The sequence below is a fragment of the Mobula birostris genome, chromosome 7 (assembly GCF_030028105.1).
Source record: "Mobula birostris isolate sMobBir1 chromosome 7, sMobBir1.hap1, whole genome shotgun sequence".
NCBI classification, from domain to species: domain Eukaryota; kingdom Metazoa; phylum Chordata; class Chondrichthyes; order Myliobatiformes; family Myliobatidae; genus Mobula; species Mobula birostris.
In genome coordinates, this window is record NC_092376.1 from 101,945,812 (window position 1) to 101,963,924 (window position 18,113).

General features: G+C 39.6%; 1 protein-coding gene across 2 annotated transcripts in view; it reads left to right on the forward strand.

Annotated features, from left to right (window-relative positions):
- rnf145a (ring finger protein 145a) overlaps positions 1-12,034 on the forward strand; it is a 140,333-nt gene extending 128,299 nt beyond the window's left edge. For both annotated transcript variants that reach the window (XM_072263541.1, XM_072263542.1), the window contains 2 exons: positions 7,281-7,637; positions 10,587-12,034. In XM_072263541.1, the coding sequence (XP_072119642.1) occupies positions 7,281-7,637; positions 10,587-11,099 (870 nt within the window). In that variant the 3' untranslated portion in view covers positions 11,100-12,034. The remainder of the gene's footprint in view (positions 1-7,280; positions 7,638-10,586) is intronic.
- The last annotated feature ends 6,079 nt before the right edge of the window (positions 12,035-18,113 follow it).

Below are 18,113 nucleotides of genomic sequence, written 5' to 3' on the forward strand. Positions count from 1 at the left end.
CTGACTTGGCCACTCCAGGGCAGTAGCTTTGACTTTATGCTTGGGGTCATTTTCTTGCTGGAAAACCAATCTCCTCCCCAGTCACAGTTCTCTTGCAGACTGCAACAGGTTTTCCTCCAGCATTTCCCTGTATTTTTGCTGCACTCATTTTACTCTGTACCTTCACAAGCCTTCCAGGGCCTGGTGCAGTGAAGCATCCCCACAGCATGATGCAGCCACCACCATGCTTCATGGTAGGAATGGTGTGTTTTTGACGTGCTGTGCTTAGCTTACGCTAAACATAGTGTTCAGTCTGATTGCCAAAAGCTCAATTTTGGTTTCATCAGACCATAGAACCTTCTTCCAGCTAACTTCAGTCTTCTGCATGTCTTCCGGCAAACTCTGGCCGAGATTTCAAGTGAATTTTTTTTTCAACTGTGGGTTTCCCTTTGCCACTCTCTTATAAGCTGCGACTGGTGAAGTACTCAGGCAACAACTGTTTTATGTGCAGTCTCTCCCATCTCAGCCACTGAAGCTTGTAACTCCTCCACAGTTGTCATAGGTCTCTTGGTTGCCTCCCTCACGAGTCCCTTTCTTGCATGGTTACTCCACTTTTGAGGACGGCTTGTTCTAGGCAGATTATAGCTGTGCCATATTCTTTCCATTTTTTGATGATTGACTTAACTGAACTCCAAGGGATATTCAGTGACTGGGAAATTTTCTTGTATCCATCTCCTGACTTGTGCTTTTCAATAAGCTTTTTGTGGAGTTGTTTGGAGTGTTTTTTTTTGTCTTCATGGTCTAGTTTTTGCCAGAATACTGACTCACCAGCAGTTGGACCTTCCAGATACAAGTGTATTTTTACTACAATCATTTGAAACTCCTTGACTGCACACGGGTGATCTCTAATGCCCTTTCTGCATTCCCCTATATAAACTCTTCTGTCTAACTTTTGCTAATCTTCGCTTTTGATTTCTGTAGAATGTTTTGTGCTCTTTTTCTTGCTGGATTGCCTTAATATTCTACTTTCCCCTTAGTGGTGCCTTTATGCTCTTGCTAATATTGTTCCTTTAACAACATTATAAGCCTTTGCTTTTGATATAATACTCTTAACTTGTCAGTATTGTTGGACATCTTCATTTTTTTGTGCCATAGTGTTATCTTTATATTAATTATTTGAAAGATAGCCATTAGTTGTTGTTTGTCGTACCTTTAAATGTAGTTATCTAATGTGCAGTGTTCAGCTTGCACGTCAAACTCCTGTAGTTTGATTTGTTTAAAATTTGACTGCCTTCAGATTTCAATTCAGTGCCTGCATTGAATTCTATCATATTATTAATACTCTTCCAAACACCACCTTAACCTCCAGTTTATTTTTTTTAATTGCACAATATTTGATCTGAGATGTATTTTTTATCATTAGGTGCCCAACATTGATTTTTAAATCCATTTCTATTTAAAAGTCAATATCTTAAATCTGTCATGAATTTATCCTCCACACTATTTCTGCCCAGTTTATATGTCAATCGTCTATGCTACATTTGCCTCTAATTTTCTGAATTACTCTATTCTGTACAACCCACTGATGGGTCCTATTGGCATTTTATGCTTAATCTTCTAAAAGTGTAAATATCCTGAAATAATTAATTTCCAGCCTTGATTGTTTGTCTCTATAATGGCTTGAAAATACAATTATTTCACTTATATTTTTAAGTATTGTGTGGATTCAGATAAAGTTTTCAATGGTATTTTTTACCATTTATCCTTGCTCTGACTCCAATTGTAATATATTCTTCATTTTGCCTGTACCATCCATAGCTTGGATTTTGCTACCCTGGACAATTGCCTTATCCTGAAGAAGTTCTGTAACTTCATTTTTCCCTCAGCGGAGCTCGCCCTTAGTAGCAAGCAATGCGACGAAGTGGCTACATAATGCTCAACAGCACCAGCGATTGAGGTTCAATTCCTGCTGCTGCCCATAAGGAGTTTGTTTATTCTCTCTGCGATCGCATGGATTTCCCCCGGGTGCTCTGGTTTTCTACCACATTCTAAGAATGCACGAATTAGTAAGGGTTAATAAGTTCACATTCTGTCTTGCCTCTAGAAGCATAGTGACACTTGCAGATGGCCCAGCACATTCTTGAACTGTGTTGGTCCAAGAATGTGCTGGGGCAATCTGCACATTTCATTGTACTGTATGTTTCAAGAGACAACAGACAATAGGTGCAGGAGTAGGCCATTTGGCCATTCGAGCCAGCACCGCCATTCACTGTGATCATGGCTGATCATCCACAATCAGTACCTCGTTCCTGCCTTCTCCCCATATCCCTTGACTCCACTTGTTTCAGTGTTCATATGACAAAGAAAAACATGCTCTGTTGGGACTGGCTTCATGAACTAAGCTAGGATCATCTTGATAATTGGAGCTGTCAATAAAAGGTTTACAAAGATTAAGATTAGCTGTGAGTACTGGTGTAGTATCCTGTCAGTTGAAACTGGTTTGTGCATTAATCTTTGAGTCACATGTTCAGCTCCCTGATCTTTTTGATATGTGAGTTTTCATGTAGTTCACATAATCCAGAGGTCTTAAACTTTGTGATTCTGCATTTTAATTTGAATTTTAAACAGAACTATTGTGTTTTGTACTATCTATGTCATTGGTTCTCACATGGTTCAGGACAACTGAGTTTTCCTCTTCCCATTCAAGTGAGGTTGAGATAAAATGTCTTTAATGGTGGCAACGACCAGCAGTGCAGTTTGGGGTTTACCTCCTTGCAGGCTGCAAATGGCCAAAGTGCTCATTCACCTACTTCCTCACCTCCATTCAGGGCCCCAAACAGTCCTTGCGGGTGAGACAACACTTCACCTGTGAATCTGCTGGGGTCGTCTTTTGTGTCTGGTGCTCCCAATACAGCCTCCTCTACATGGTGAGTCTTGTCTTAAATTTGGGATGAGTCTTGTCTTAAATTTGGGAACTGCTTCATCGAGCACCTCTGCTTCTTTGCCAAAAACAGAATTGGCTTCACTGATCACCTTCTAGCTATCCTCCTTCCTCTCTCCCCACCTTTTTATTCTGGCTTCTTTCCCCCTTCCTTTCCAGTCCGGAAGAAAAGTCTCGGCTCGAAACATCGACTGCTTGTTCATTACTTTGGATGCGCCTGACCCCCTGAGTTCCTCCCACATTTTGTGCTGTTGCTTCAACAGTAATTTCTAGATCAGAATACCTGACTCGGTCATTGTCACACTCTCTTGGCCCTCTTAACAAACCTCATCTGCAATGTGTCATCCTACAGCTGTGATAGTCTTTTCCTTATTCCAAAAGCTCCAGCTGACTTTTCCTTGTCTGATGCATTTTGGTCCATATTTCTGACTCAAACCTATCAATTCTCAGCCAAATTTTATCAAGTTGTAGACATTTGTTACATGTGTCATCAACATAGATTATACTGGTTTCCATTGTATCCTACGTACTTTAGCTGAAACAAATGCTCTGTCTTGCTGTGCCTGACTTACTTAATTTAGTCTGTTTAATTCATTAAATGTTAAGTTTCACCAGCTTCTTTGTAGTCCCTTCCTCATGAGTTTCACTTTGTTTGCATTGAACTAAATGAGCACTGTGCCCTGTGTTTAAGAAATCTGTGACTTAGCAGAATCCATAGATTGATTCCTATGTTCCACAAGTTCTGAGGAACTAACTCCATTTTATTACCTAGCTGTTTTCAGACTGGTTGTTTACCAGTTTATATTGCTTGTTTATTGCTACAAATGACAATCGAACCTAACAGTAAAACTAACAAATTAAATATTTGAAATGAAATCAGCCTTTTAACCAAGACTGCAGCCTGCTGGTGCTGCAGTCAGCTGTTACTGTATACTTTGGTAAAATGTACATGGTGCTATAAGACCTGTGTAAATTATCTTTTAATTGAGGATGATCAGTGAAGCTGCAGAAAGGAGGGTTATTGGATGTAGGATGGCTTTTAAGTAAAACACCAGTCCCTCTTTTAAGCCCAGTACTCCTCTAACACATCTTGGACATTCCTCTAGCACTGCACATGCAAAATTGTGAATGACAGCTGAAATTGCTTTTCTAAATTATGGTTTTCAGCTCACAATCTAATGTATTGTTTAAAGTGAAAGCTATGGGAACAGGCAATATTCAGCCTGCTGTGCTGAAGAGGTATATAAGAATAACCCCAAGTCTTGCTAGTTTTATCAGAATGATGTGGAGAATTGGACAGGGCAAAGCTGGATAACAAAGATAATTTAGTTAATTCCTAGCCTATCAGTATCTTCTCTGCCATCAGCATGATGATGGACAGTGTCAACAACAATACCATTGAGCAACACCTCATGAGGAAGTCACTCAATAACATTGCACTGGTTTTGATTGACTTCAAATATCATTATGGTCTGCTCAAACTTGTTGAATTCCACAGGAAAGTTGATGGTGCCTGCTCTTGAAATTGAAGCAACATCCAATTAAGTGTAGAACCCAAGAAGCTGGGTAAAATTGGTCAGTGGCAATGGAAAGGTAAACTGCACTATCTGAAGTCGTAGTTTTTACGAAGAAAAATGGATACAATTGTTGGGAGATTCAAGATTTCATTCTACGAACATTGCTTCATGAGTTCCCCAATGTGCCTTTAGCACTACAAATTCCAATTTCTTTATCACTGCCTTTCCCCACAATTAGGTTAGAAAAAGTGTGTGCATTATAGATAGCTCAATATTCAGTAATATTTTCAACTCCTTTGAAAATGAGTCCACTGAAGGATGTTTGCAGGAAGGCCAAAGCAACTTTCTGGCATGAAGTGGTCAGTGGGAAGTGCCAGTTAATGATTGTCTCAAGTAATTCTAACCATGAATCCTTAGCATCCTTGGAAACCACCATTGCTGCGATCCACATGGCTGACACTCTGTGTTATTGTCGTCCAAAATCTTAACCAGTCAAATGAAAAAGTCAGTGTTGGGTAATCCCTGCTGAATGACTTGCCTCCTGACAGTCCAGTGCTTTTCCACATCTAAGGACCACATTCAGAATATGATGGAAACTCTCCACTTGCCTCAATGAAGGCAGCTGCAATGGCACTCAAAACTCCACCATTTAGGACAATGCAGCTTTCTTGATTAAAATTCAATCCATGCATTGAACGCTTCAATGCTATTGCTATTGGAACATTGTATATAGTTGATGTGCCATGCACCAAATATGCAAGTTGTTTGTCAATGTTTTTTTGACAAAATTTTCCAACTTGTATACCTATTCCACCAAGAAGAACAAGGCCATCAGATGCCTCCCAGCATTTGCAAGTCCCCTCCACCTCCCCAAGTTTTACACCGTCCACACCTGATAATTTGGTGCTACTCCATTGTCACAGAGTCAAAATTCTGGCACACTCTTCCCACAACGTTAGGAGTACCTTCAACTACATGAGCCAGAGCAGTAAAGAATGCAGTTTTGATAAATCTTGGGACATCAGGATGGGCAGTAATTGCTGATCTTGATAGTGTGCCAATGTTTCTCGTTTGAAAATGATCGTTTGGAGTTATACTTTAAGTCTCTTGGGTGCATTGTTAGTAGCTCGGATTTGAATGTAGAACCCATTGTTTTATCGATGATCTTGGGCAGTATGCAGGCATTGTGTATGCACTTCACAGCCATGAACGCCTCTGTTTGCTCAGTGCATGATGCAACCATGTAAATGTGTTTCACCTATATGCAAGACTTGCTTACTAATTTGGTCCATTGACTGCAATAGTAGGTAGTGGATTGTGGAGTGAACAAAAAATGGCAAATGGAATCTAGCCTTGAAAAGTAAAGTATTTTGATTAAGATGTGCAATTTAACAGGGGAGCACAATGCAACTGGATTCTGAGAAGTGTAGAAGAACAAAGACAGGTAAGTTAAGGGTGAAAGGTGAAATATTTAAGGGGAACATGAGAAACATCTTCAAGGAACAAGGGCGGATGTAGGTTTGATTTCAACATTTAAGGGAAGTTTGGATAAGTATGTGGATTTATGGAAGAGTCATGGAGGGTTATGGTCCAAGTGCAGGTCGAAGGGACTAGGCAGAACAACAGTTGGACACAGACTTAGATGGACTGATGGCCCTGTTTCTGTGCTGCAGTGCTCTATGACCAACTTGGAATGTGTGTTCAACAAAGAAGTTCTTCCTCATATTGACTTTGATCTTTCTTGTTACACCCCTGCCTTCTGCTTACATTATTTTGACTAACCAGTTTTCATTATTCTAACTAAACCCTTCATGATTTTAAATGTGTTTATCAAATCATTTCTTTATCTTTTCTGCTCTGAAGTGAATACACAACTTTCTTAGCCTATTGACACTTTTCAACTCAGTCTCAAGAACTGTCCCTGAGTTTTCTTGTCGCTGTTATTGTGCTTAGATGTCAGTATTTGTTGTACAGTATCTTTCAAATTGTACCATTTAGCAGACATTGGCTCTTCTGTTCTTTATGCCAAAATAGATCACATCAGAGATTTGTGTTGAATTTAATCTGCCACATATTTGTCTGGCAGAAGTTCAATGAATGGTTAACTTTAACTTAAGTCATGTCTCACTCCTGAAGGTAAGATATTTCCTCCAATATTGGACTTGAGGTAAAGAGATCTATGTTTAAATTCCAGGTTATTTTGCCCAAGTTCATGTTTGTGATCTGGCAAACTTAAATTTGGTAATTAAGAGGACACTTGTGGAGAACGGTGAAACTGCACTTTTTCAAGCTGCTTTAAGCTGACTTTGAATCAGTAAACTAAAGAGGTGGTGCCCAGTGATGTGTGCAAAATCATGTGCCCCTTCTCCTTGACCATCTGATAATTACCAGTTTGTATCCCCATTGACTTGCACTAACCTTGGCACTATGTGTTCATTGAGCTTCTAAATTGGATATAAGGGGGCCAGGTTCTTGGGTAATCATTCAGTTCAAATGTGCCAAATCTTGGAAGAATTCTTTTAAATTTCCATTCTGAATGCTGGTTGAAGTTGAAACTTTTGTTCTGATGGTTTGATGAAAGAGTGGAATATTTTCAAATATATTAAAGAAAAATCTGGTTTGGTTTGATGCATCAACAGGTTTGTCAGTAGTTTACAATTGAAGTACTATATTTTTTCTACTTGAGCACATCCTATTTGACTTTATTGAATTCAAATATTTAAATTATTAGCCAGGTATTACTGTGTATTATAAACATGCAATTTTTGTTGAGGTATGACTAATTAAGTGTACTTAATATTTGGTTGAAACCATTCTCTTAAATATTTATCTTTTGTTACTAGGTACTAGGAACTCTCTTCATCTATATTCTTTTTATGGTGGAGGAATTCAGTAAGGAACCAATGGAAAATCTTGATGACGTGATCTATTATGTGAATGGTACATACCGCCTGCTTGAGTTCTTGGTGGCTTTGTGCGTTGTTGCCTATGGTATAGCAGAGACAATATTAGGAGAATGGACTTGGATGGGTTCATCGATCATCTTTGTCCATTCTTACTTCAATGTCTGGCTTCGAGCACAGTTGGGATGGAAGAGCTTTCTTCTCCGCAGGGATGCAGCAAACAAAATCAATTCGCTGCCAACTGCCACTAAAGAGCAGCTTGAAGAGCACAATGATATTTGTTCCATCTGTTACCAGGTATGTAGCATGGCACCAGTGAAGCACTTAAACCTTGGCTTTAGTATCCAAACTGTTCCTTTCAGGACTATCGCAATTGATCTCCTGATGTTCAGTTCACATTTTGTATAGTATTTGCTTTTGCTAATTCCTGTATACTATATTTACCCCCATTGTGACTTGTGCTTTAATAATAATAATAATAAAAGCTTTAAAGGTTCTCAAGTGATTTGTATTTAATTAGACTTCTACTGAGATTGAGGTTATTAAGAGTCAACTGCTAGCTGTAAGGGGCAAGTGAAAGGATTGAGGCAGCATTCACGTTTCATTTCACTGGTGATAGTCTATAATATATTAATGGGAAAGCAGAAGCAACTTCTTGTGAAATAGAATCAGTAAGCAGTTTTCTATTGTATTGGAGGGGAGAGAAAAGATATTTTTGTCCAATGGAAAATAGTAGAACCAAATTTCTTTGAAAAAATAATGTTTTGCTGATGGTACTTATAGTACTTTATTTAAATATTATTTACCCTTTCAAGCTTTATAATTATAATCGGGAATAATAGTCTAAGAACTAGAGTAGGTTGCCTACCTAAAATTTGAAATGGTAATCATAAAAATAGTTTGAAATGGGCAAAAATGTTTAAAAGTGATTCTTAAAGCAGGTGTAGGTTCCATTTGCAAGAGTCTCTTCACAATAATGTTAGTTTTTAAAGAGCTAGCATCTGTTTCCAGGTTAGCAGATGGCTGTTTAATTGAGTTGCAGATTCTATTGAATTACATGTAAATTAGAAAACTATTGGTTATGTGAATCACTGACTCTGTTGCACAGGTGGCTGTTTATTGAAGGTGACCAGAAGGACAGATTTTACAGTTTGCAGAAATATTGAGCTGTAGTTTCACTCTTTGAGGCTTACTTAAGACTGTGTTTGATCTTAAGTTCCTCCCTGATGCAGTTCTGCATTGCATCTGTACCTCATTCTCTCCCCTTTGAAGCGGGTTGTGGTACATCACTCTCCAGCATGCTTTATAATTCAAATAATTATTTTCAATATGGAAGATTGCATATTGTTGTGTTGGTATTCTATTGTACTATGTAGAGAATCTTATCAAGCTTTCGTTTTGCTTATTTGCAGTGTCGCTGTTACTATCTTGAGTTTCTTGTGCACATTCAGAGACATGAATTCCAGTATGTCACTCCATAGAAATATGCCCTGTTTGACATAATTCTCCTTCCTGACTCTAGATCAATTGACCTGGCACACTGCTTTAATTGAATCTAAGATAGCTATTGTACATGCCTTGCCTACTAAAGAATCTCACTGCTTATAGTCGAACACCAGAGGCTCCTTATGCTGTCAAGGTGCCTTCATCTGATTCTTCATTCCCTTTACTGTGGAAATAGTATATCTTAATTTTGAGGTTATCTGTACCAGATAAATTTCTCTCGGCCCCTCTCATAGATCATGGAGTCATGCAGTGCAGAGAATGAACCCTGTGACCCACCTAATCCTTTGCCAAACTTTGTCCATTTGTACTGGTCCCATTTGCCCATATTGGGTCCATGACTTCCTTTTCCTTGCCTGTTGGAGAGCTGCTTGGTGCTGTCCAATTCCCTGGCTTTTCTGGCAATGCATCCTGGTGGCAGTATTGTGGCCTCTCATCAGTCCGAGAGAGTACTTCATGGAAACAGACCAGTTCATCTATGCTCACCAGTGGACATCTGCTGTATTAATTCCATCTCCTACCACTGTGTTCATAGCTTTCCATACCTAAGTGATTAATTGCTCATTTATATGCTTCTAAATGTTTTTGACAACCCAACTTCAACCACATTCAAGTACTTGCCTTGCTCTGGGAGAAGTTGTTCCTCCTTCATATCCCCTTTAAATTCTTCCCCATATCCTACATTCATCTTTTCTAGTTTTAACCACCTCTGTTATGGAAAAGGTTTCCTGTAGTCTACCCTATATATATATCGTCTGCATGTAATTTGATGTATCTCATCAAAAAGAAATAAGTTTTTAAGGGGTTCTGGGGGGAAAGCTTCCTCACACTGAAAGCAGGGTAAGTAGAATTGGCTGCCAGAGGAGGCACTGGAAACAGACACAATCACCACACAACAAGTGCGTACCCAGCAGCATTATAGCCCTCCAACTGAGAGAGGGGGATTGGGAAGCATCAGCCAGTGTACAGACATTACTGGCCTCACACCCCTCCCCCTGCCCTTGCCCAGTAGAGAAGGGACTGAAGGACAGTAGCCAGCACACTGTTCCCTCAGAGAGACTGCAGCACCCAGTTTCGATTACTTTGGTTGCAGATGTTAATGTAGTGTGTCTTGTATTATCTATTATGAAGATACAAAAGACTATATATACTGTAACAAAGCAAAAGAACTAACTGGTGTAGGAACTCTACAAGTCAGCAGCATCTGTGCAGGCAGAGGGTTGGTCAGCATTTTGGGTCAAAATCCTGCTTCCAGATCTGTCATGCATGGTCTCAACCTAAAACGTCATCCATCCCTCTAATTCTACAAATGCATCTGATCTGCTGACTTCCTCCAGTAGTTTTTTTCTCTTAGTTCATTGTGAATGTACTTAGTTCTTGTTTTAATTTATGGGCTGTACAAAAACATGATTATATCATCATTCCTTCCTTCCTAAGGAAATAAATTTCATCTCAATTTTGAATTGAATGTAGTCAGACTTAGACCAATTTAAAAAGTATTTGCATTTTTGATTGTTTTTATTTAGCAACAAATGGATGTGCACCTGGGTGATGAAGGGGATAGCACTAATGACTACATTGCATTAATTACCTGATGATAGAGCTTTGATAATGAGTAATGTGTTAAGTTCTGGGTACAGATTAAACCAATGGGTGTCAATAATTATGGAAAAGTAGGGAGTATAAGAGAAAGGAATTTTATGACTTGCCGTTTCTTACGGAATTAAATTCTCTTCTCTATAGGATATGCATTCTGCAGTAATTACACCATGCAGCCATTTCTTTCATTCGGCCTGCCTTAAGAAGTGGTTGTACGTGCAGGAAACTTGTCCATTATGTCATCAGCAGCTGAAATGTCAAGGGCAGCAAGTCGGGGCATCACCACAGCAAGGAACAGGCGAGCAGTTACCCCCTAATGAGGGCAGAACAGAACAAGAATTGGCTGGACAAGAATATCAGTCTGCTGGTCAGGTTCCAGAGCCACCCATGATTTCTGAAGAAGATCGTATGGAGCACAACAATGAGTGCCAGAAACGTCTAAATACTGATTGTCTTTCTCATGGTGACCCAGGCACAGATGATCGTCTATGCCTAAAAAATGGCAAAGCTGAGTTTCCATATCCAGAACTTTGTGAGGGTGAAGATCAGCAATTGTCTGCAACACAACAGAATTTTAATGAACAACACATGGCGGTGTCAAATTCCCATGAAACAACATTATCCTTAATGTGCCATGATACTGCAATGATAGAATAACGTTGACAATGTTTTCAATATGAACTTGTCAGTTTAAACAAAAAGGGGAAATAAGATACATTTACAGAAAAAAAAGAATGTAATGTTCTCACAAGCAGGTCTGGAGACATTTTGTAAGAAGGGATCTAGCGATTTTTGTTGCCCCATCATCTTTACAGTATTAGACAGCCATGGCAGAATGGAGAGGATGTTTTTGTTAGATCTTTTGTAGGCATGAAATAATTAGATTGATTGGCGTATTATATTTATATATAATTAGAGGTTTTAAGCATGGTTAGAATCACATGCTGCAAGCAGACTTTTTAATAAAATAAAAACTAAATTTTGTAGCTCTATATTCAGCAACTGTAATTGCACTGTCATAGTTTATAGTGCATTCCAAAGTTTTAGCAAGTACCTGATGAATGGTGCGTGAATAACTTTGGCTTTTCTATACCTGCTCAATGAAGTAGACTGGAGTTTTTATGAACACTGTGATTCCTTTGGGGTTCTCGAAGGGTCATAAGTGGGATGAACTTCAGGATACAGATAAGGGCAGGGTTGCACAATATATATGACACGTTTGATTTTTGAAATCTGAGAGGTACAGTATTATTTTCAATTTGACTTTGGCTTGTGGAAATGATTACATTAACTTGTATGATAAAACACAGCAAAGAAAGCCATTTTGTAGCTTTGATAGGTTTTGCACAGCTTTCTTTTTGGAAGAAGAGAATACTAATGTATTTTCTTAATTTATCATGGCTTAAATAGGTTCACTTTTGAATTTACCGTGTGTATTTGAAAAGAAAAAGTAATGTTTTTTTTTATTAACAGCGAGTGAACCAGACAAATAGGAGTCTTACTCTGTAGTTTTTGAAAGTTGACATTCTTAATGTGAACAACTTGTGAACAAGCAAGCTAGTGTTGAATAATAAATGGAATCGTGGATAGAATCATTTCTGACCCAGTTTCTTGGGAACTTTTTTTTGCGATGTGTACGTATGAATAAATGCACAAAGATCATTAAATGAACTTCTGATTTCTCCCCTTTCAAAGTCACTGGTTCCTGGCGTAACTCTGTACAACTGAGTACAGTGAAGAATCAATCTTGGTATTGTTTGTTCTTCCTCTCACTGTTGTTCAGGCACACAGTTGTTCAGCAAGGATGACAAAATAACCGTTAAAAATGGGGACCTAGACTGACTGTCATTGCCTAGAGATCACAAGTCCAGTTTAGAACAGAATAGTACAGCACAGTACTAGCCCACAATGTTGTGCCGACCCTTAAACCCTGGTTCCCATATAACCCCCCACCTTAAATTCCTCCATATACCTGTTACATTGTGCTTTAGTTGTGCATTGTATTTAGTTTGTTACATTGTGCTTTAGTAGAGCCCAACTAACCTCACTAGCTGTAATTTTAACTTGGAATCAGTATGGTGAGATCAACTTCAGTGAATCCCACTGAATATTGCTTCTTTGACTTGTCAATTTTCTGGTCTGTATTTCTCATTATGTGTTGGTCTTTTCTCTTCCATGGCGATATCCCCTCATTTGTTTCATTTTATGGTGTTGCATTTGAGTATAGTATACAGAAACTGATTTTTTTTAAACTTGGTATTCTTTGAAGTCATTTGCTGATTATACTCATGATTGCAGCTTCAAATTTTTCACACAGCTATAAAATGTCATGAAAAATCAGCACATATATTTAAACTTTGGTTTCACTTACAAGTGTCTGATACATTTAGGATAATTAGTTTAAAAGCACTGAACTTGCAGGATGATTTCTGAAAGTTTGCAGTAATTTGCAGTCACGTGAGAAAATATGTAAAGATATCCTCCTGTTTTTATGTTCTGTATCCACACAGAGTGCATTTGCTCCTCCACTGATTCACCAAGACAATACATGCCTAAGGCATAGGTTTATTGTTACAGTTCAGCAACCCAGTCAACCCTTTAGTTCCCACTAAGCAGTGAGGCAGATTGAGACATCGAGACATGCGGAAGGCGAGCAAGAGTAGTACAATAGAATACCAGCATTACAAACTGATCGCTGCCAAGAAGGAGTCTGTAAGCGGTCTATCGCTGTGTGGCTTTCTGTGGCAGGTGGTGCCTCTGCTCTCGTGTAGTGTTTTTTTCGATGATGGAGGAGGATGTTACCGTGGTTCTGCATTATGGATTAGATTATTGTGTTTATGGACTCTGGATTTTCTCAGACTTGTGAATTTTATATTCCATGTTTTTCGCTGGTTTCTTTCCATTTTGTTGTGCGAGGGGAGGTTTGGTGGTTATTGCTTTCTGTTTTTTGTATGGGGTCAGGGGTTTTGGGGGGGGTCAATGATCAGGATGCTGTTGTTTTTTTGTGTTGGGGGAGGGTTGGGTTTGATGTTACTCTCTAAATGACTTTCATGTTCTTTCTTTGTTTCCTGGCTATCTGGTGAAGAAGAATCTCAGAGTTGTGTTTGCATACATACTTTGATAATAAATGAACCTTTGAACTAGTATATCCAAGCATTGCGAGAACTGTCCCACAGAAGGGTCAAGCAACATTTTGGTATTGTCTTGCACATGAATCATATCTTTTGTCCAGGACTCCCAATTGCTCCCTTAACTTCCACAAGTATGCTTCTTCCACCAAAAGGATCCAGAGGAGGTGACGGTGAAACACAGATGAGTGGAAACAGTCTGGGAGGTCTAACCCCCAGGAGGTCACATGTAGGATAGGAAATGTCATGATGGTCATCACTTGCATTTACTCAGTGGGTAATATGCTGTGTACGAAGGGAAGGAAGGACATATAAGGCACTCTGGCTGTGGCACCTCCATGGTTATTACAAAGAGTAGCTTGGTAATACCACCACCTTGCCAATGTCCAGAAGAAGCTGTTGGACTGTGTCTGCAACAGTTACTGAGGAAACTCATGTGAAAGGAAATTAGATTATTGCAGTGTCTTCCAGACTGAATCCTGTCTCCACAATGAGAAAGCCCTCCATCCTTTTTTTAAGGCAGTTGCTTGGTATTGAGGATGACCTCTGTCTGGTTTTGTAGCTTCTGGGGTGGCTGATGAGGCCAGTCTGGGAACTGCCATGTCTTCTACAGATGGACGAATTTGTCAGTACCACTCACAATGGCCTTTATTGACATAAGTCAAGCTCTCATAGGCCAGGGCAGATGTATTTTCTCAAGAAAGCTTATGTAACACGCTGTAAGGTTTCACTGGTAATGTAATGGCCTCTCTGTAATGTTTCACTGCGAAGGCTAAGGTAATGGTTTCTCTGTAGCAACAATGTTTGGGTTATGACTAGAGATAACGGGGACTTTGGAATGTATGTTTGCCAGTGAGAGGGGTGTTGCTGTTTTTTGTGGGTCTGGAAGAGGGATTTTCGCAGTCTTTTGTCGGGGAGAGATGAAGGGAGAGGACGCGAGTGGAGAGAGTTGGTAGACCACCAAACGGAGTGGACTGAGAAGTGAGGGTCTGAGGGTCGGCTACGCTTGGAGGAGGGCGACAGGAACAATTGGACGAAACCGTGAGCTCCAACGTTTGCACATTAGACTTTCATGAGAATGGCCCTTTTTTTTTGTTTCTTTACTGACCATATAATCAAATTAAGAATTACAAAGCTCAATCGTTTAATCGCATATTGTGTACTGTTTGTTATTTCATGGTACTGATTTGTAACGGGACACATCGCACAGCATCCACCCAAATGAGATCTCCTAAGTTTGGCTGGGCCGGGGACTATCATCCCCTAGATTAAGCCGCTAGCCAAACTGGTGGTTACATTTTGATCACATCCTTGAATCTATTCTACTTGCTTAGTAATGTCTTCCTCGTGACAGATCTCAGAATAGAGCAATTGTTTTGAGAATCTGGTATCACATAGGCAAGCAATATAGTCTGCCTAAATGTAGCCAACCGGCTATAACAAGGGTCTTGATGCTGGGAACGTTGCTTGGGAGAGGATAATAACCTCGACAGCCCTACTTTTCCAGTGATTTTGGAGGATTCTGTGGAGACAATATAAGTGATTTTCTAGTTCCTTGAATGCCTGTAAGTAGCTAGTCCCATGTTTCTGAGGATTATTGAATAACTGCCATGTGACAAGCTACTTGTGTGTATTGGCTAATTTCAGGCCTTGGAATTTAAATACCAAAGGCTGTACTGGCATTTTGAAGGTGAATTTCATCATTGATGTCTGGTATAGCTGTGATGGCTTCCGAGTATGTAATGTGGCCTACATTTTGTAGAGTCTTATTGTGAACCTATACGGGCACCATAACACCAGGTTTTAGAGGACTTTGTCTTGTGATGTTGAGTTAAGGAAGGTGTCAAAATTGGTATCTCAGTGTTCTTAAACATAGATGTGGATTTGATTTGGCTGCTCAAAATTAGGGATCCATGAGATCTTTGCAGTAGTAGAATAGTATGCAATTATTTAGAATATTCCTCATTCTAGTATTATAATCAAGCCAGCAGACCAACGAAAAATATAGATAAGCATGTTTTGTGAAGGACCGGGTACATTTAAAATGAGATGAAGCCTTGGTGAAGTTACAAGCATGCTAAGCAATACAAACAGTTTGACAGAAACCAATCTAAATGAACACACGGCCAACAGATCACATCAAAGCATACAGTCCTACTATATCATGCCTGAATAGCTATCCAATAACAGCTGAGCGCATTTCTATTGAACGTATGTATTTTAATAACATGTCTGAAATGTTGATAAACATGTCTGAGAACTTTTCACACTTCTAGACAAGATATACCATTCATACCTACATGACAAAATGGACAATTGCATAATTATTTCCTTTTGCTTTAAAAATAAGAAATCCAATTTGGTTTGCTTCCTTTTATTGGTTTATCCATAATCTGCAACAGTGTTATTGAAGTTGTGACAAGGTTGTCAACTGGTATTTGGAAATGACATGCTTTTGGGTCCTCCAGTTGTGTTCTTTTGGGATCAGTATTAGATGAGATTAGATTATGAGGACACACAGTCCTCTTTTATTGTCATTTAGTAATGCATGCATTAAGAAATGTTGCAATATTCCTCTGGTGTGATATCACAGAAACACAGGACAGACTAAGACTGAAAAACTAACAAAAACCACATAATTATAACATATAGTTACAACAGTGCAACAACACCATAACTTGATGAAGAACAGGCCATGGCACAGTAAAAAAGTTCAAAGTCTCTTGAAAGTCCCACATCTCATGCAGACGGGAGAAGGAATAAAACTCTCCCTGCCATGCCCGGCCACAGTCCGACTCAGAGTCGTCTGAAAACTTCGAGCCCCGATCAGCCCCCCGACACCGAGTACCGAGCACCATCTCTGCCGAACGCTTCAACCCCAGCCTCGGTTGCCAGCAGCAGGCAAAGCTGGGGATTTTGGGGCCTTCCCTCTGGAGATTCTCGATTGCACAGTAGCAGCGGCAGCGAACCGGGCATTTCAGAAATTTCTCCAGATGTTCCTCTGTGCCTTCTCACGTCTGTCTCCATTGAATCAGAATTGTGCACGGCATCCTACTTACAAATACGATATCATTTCACCGGAGAGCTGACTATTCTCTTCATGTCATTGCAATGTTAGTCCACATGTGGACAAAGGATTAAGATGCAAAATAATAGCAACCGCAAAGCAGCCAAGCAAAGTTGCAGATGTTGGAAAACTCTGCTGGCTGCCATTGTGCTTAGCGCAATACTAATGATTGTTGAAAGCTAATCATTTCAGCTTCAAGGCATCACCAAAGTATCTTTTTGAAGCCTGTTTCAGAAGTGCTTCCTTCTCCCAAAAGTCAAAAGAAGTGATGCTCAATGACGACATGTGTTACATTTACAACTCCCCAAGTATTGAAGCAGTCCATATCTGTATGTACTTAGACCTAGATGATATCTGGGCTTGGCCATAGAAGTGGCAGGTAATATTTGAATCAAAGAATTGCTGAAAAATTAAATGTCTAGTGTGTTCAATGATGAAAATTGGAATCAGGTTTATTATCATTTACATATATTTTGATGTGTTTTGTGGCAACGGTACAGTGCCATACATAAAAATTACAATAAGTTACAATAAGGAATTTATTCTAAAAAAAGGTGAGGTGGTGTTCATTATCCATTCAGAAACCTGATGGGGAAGAAGCTGTTCCTAAAATATTGAGTGTGTCTTCAGGTTCCTGTGCCACCTCCCTAATGGTAGCAGCAATGAGGGCAAGTCCTGGATGATGTGATTCTTTAATTATGGATGTCGCCTTCTTGAGGCACTTTTGAAGATGCCCTCAGTGGGGAAGCTTATGCCCATAATGGAGCTGGCTGAGTTTACAAATCTCTGCAGCTTTTTTCAATCCTGTGCATTGGTTGCTCCATTCCAAACGGTGATGCAACTATTTAGAATGGCCTCCATGGTACACTGATAGACATTTTTGGTGTCATACTGATTCTCCTCAAACTTCAAATGAAGTATTGCTGCTATCTTGCCCTCTTCATAACTGCATCAATATATTGGTCCTAGGATAGATCTTAAGAGATATTGGCACTCAGGAACTCGAAGTTTAGCTGAGATTAGATTCAACTTTATTGTCTTTGTGCCGAGTACAGATACAAAGCCAATGAAATGCAGTTAGCATCTAACCAGAAATGCAAAGACTAGTGTTACTTACAAAATAATTGCAAATAAAAAGTAAGTGCTACAGCACACAAATATAAAAGTACTGAGACAGTACAATACGGATGCAATACTGCTTAGCGCTGTGATGTGGGGTTCAGCAGGGTCACAGCCTCAGGGAAGAAGCTCTTCCTGTGCCTGCTGGTGTGGGAGCAGAGGCTCCTGTAGTGCCTACCGGATGGGAGGAGAGTAAAAAGTCCATTGTTAGGGTGAGATGCATCCTTGATAATGCTTTTTGCCCTGCCCAGGCAGCGTTTATGGTAGATGTTCTCAATGGTGGGCAATTGGGTGCCGATAATCTGCTGGGCAGTTTTCACCACATGCTGGAGTGCTTTGCGGTCCGATGTGGGACAA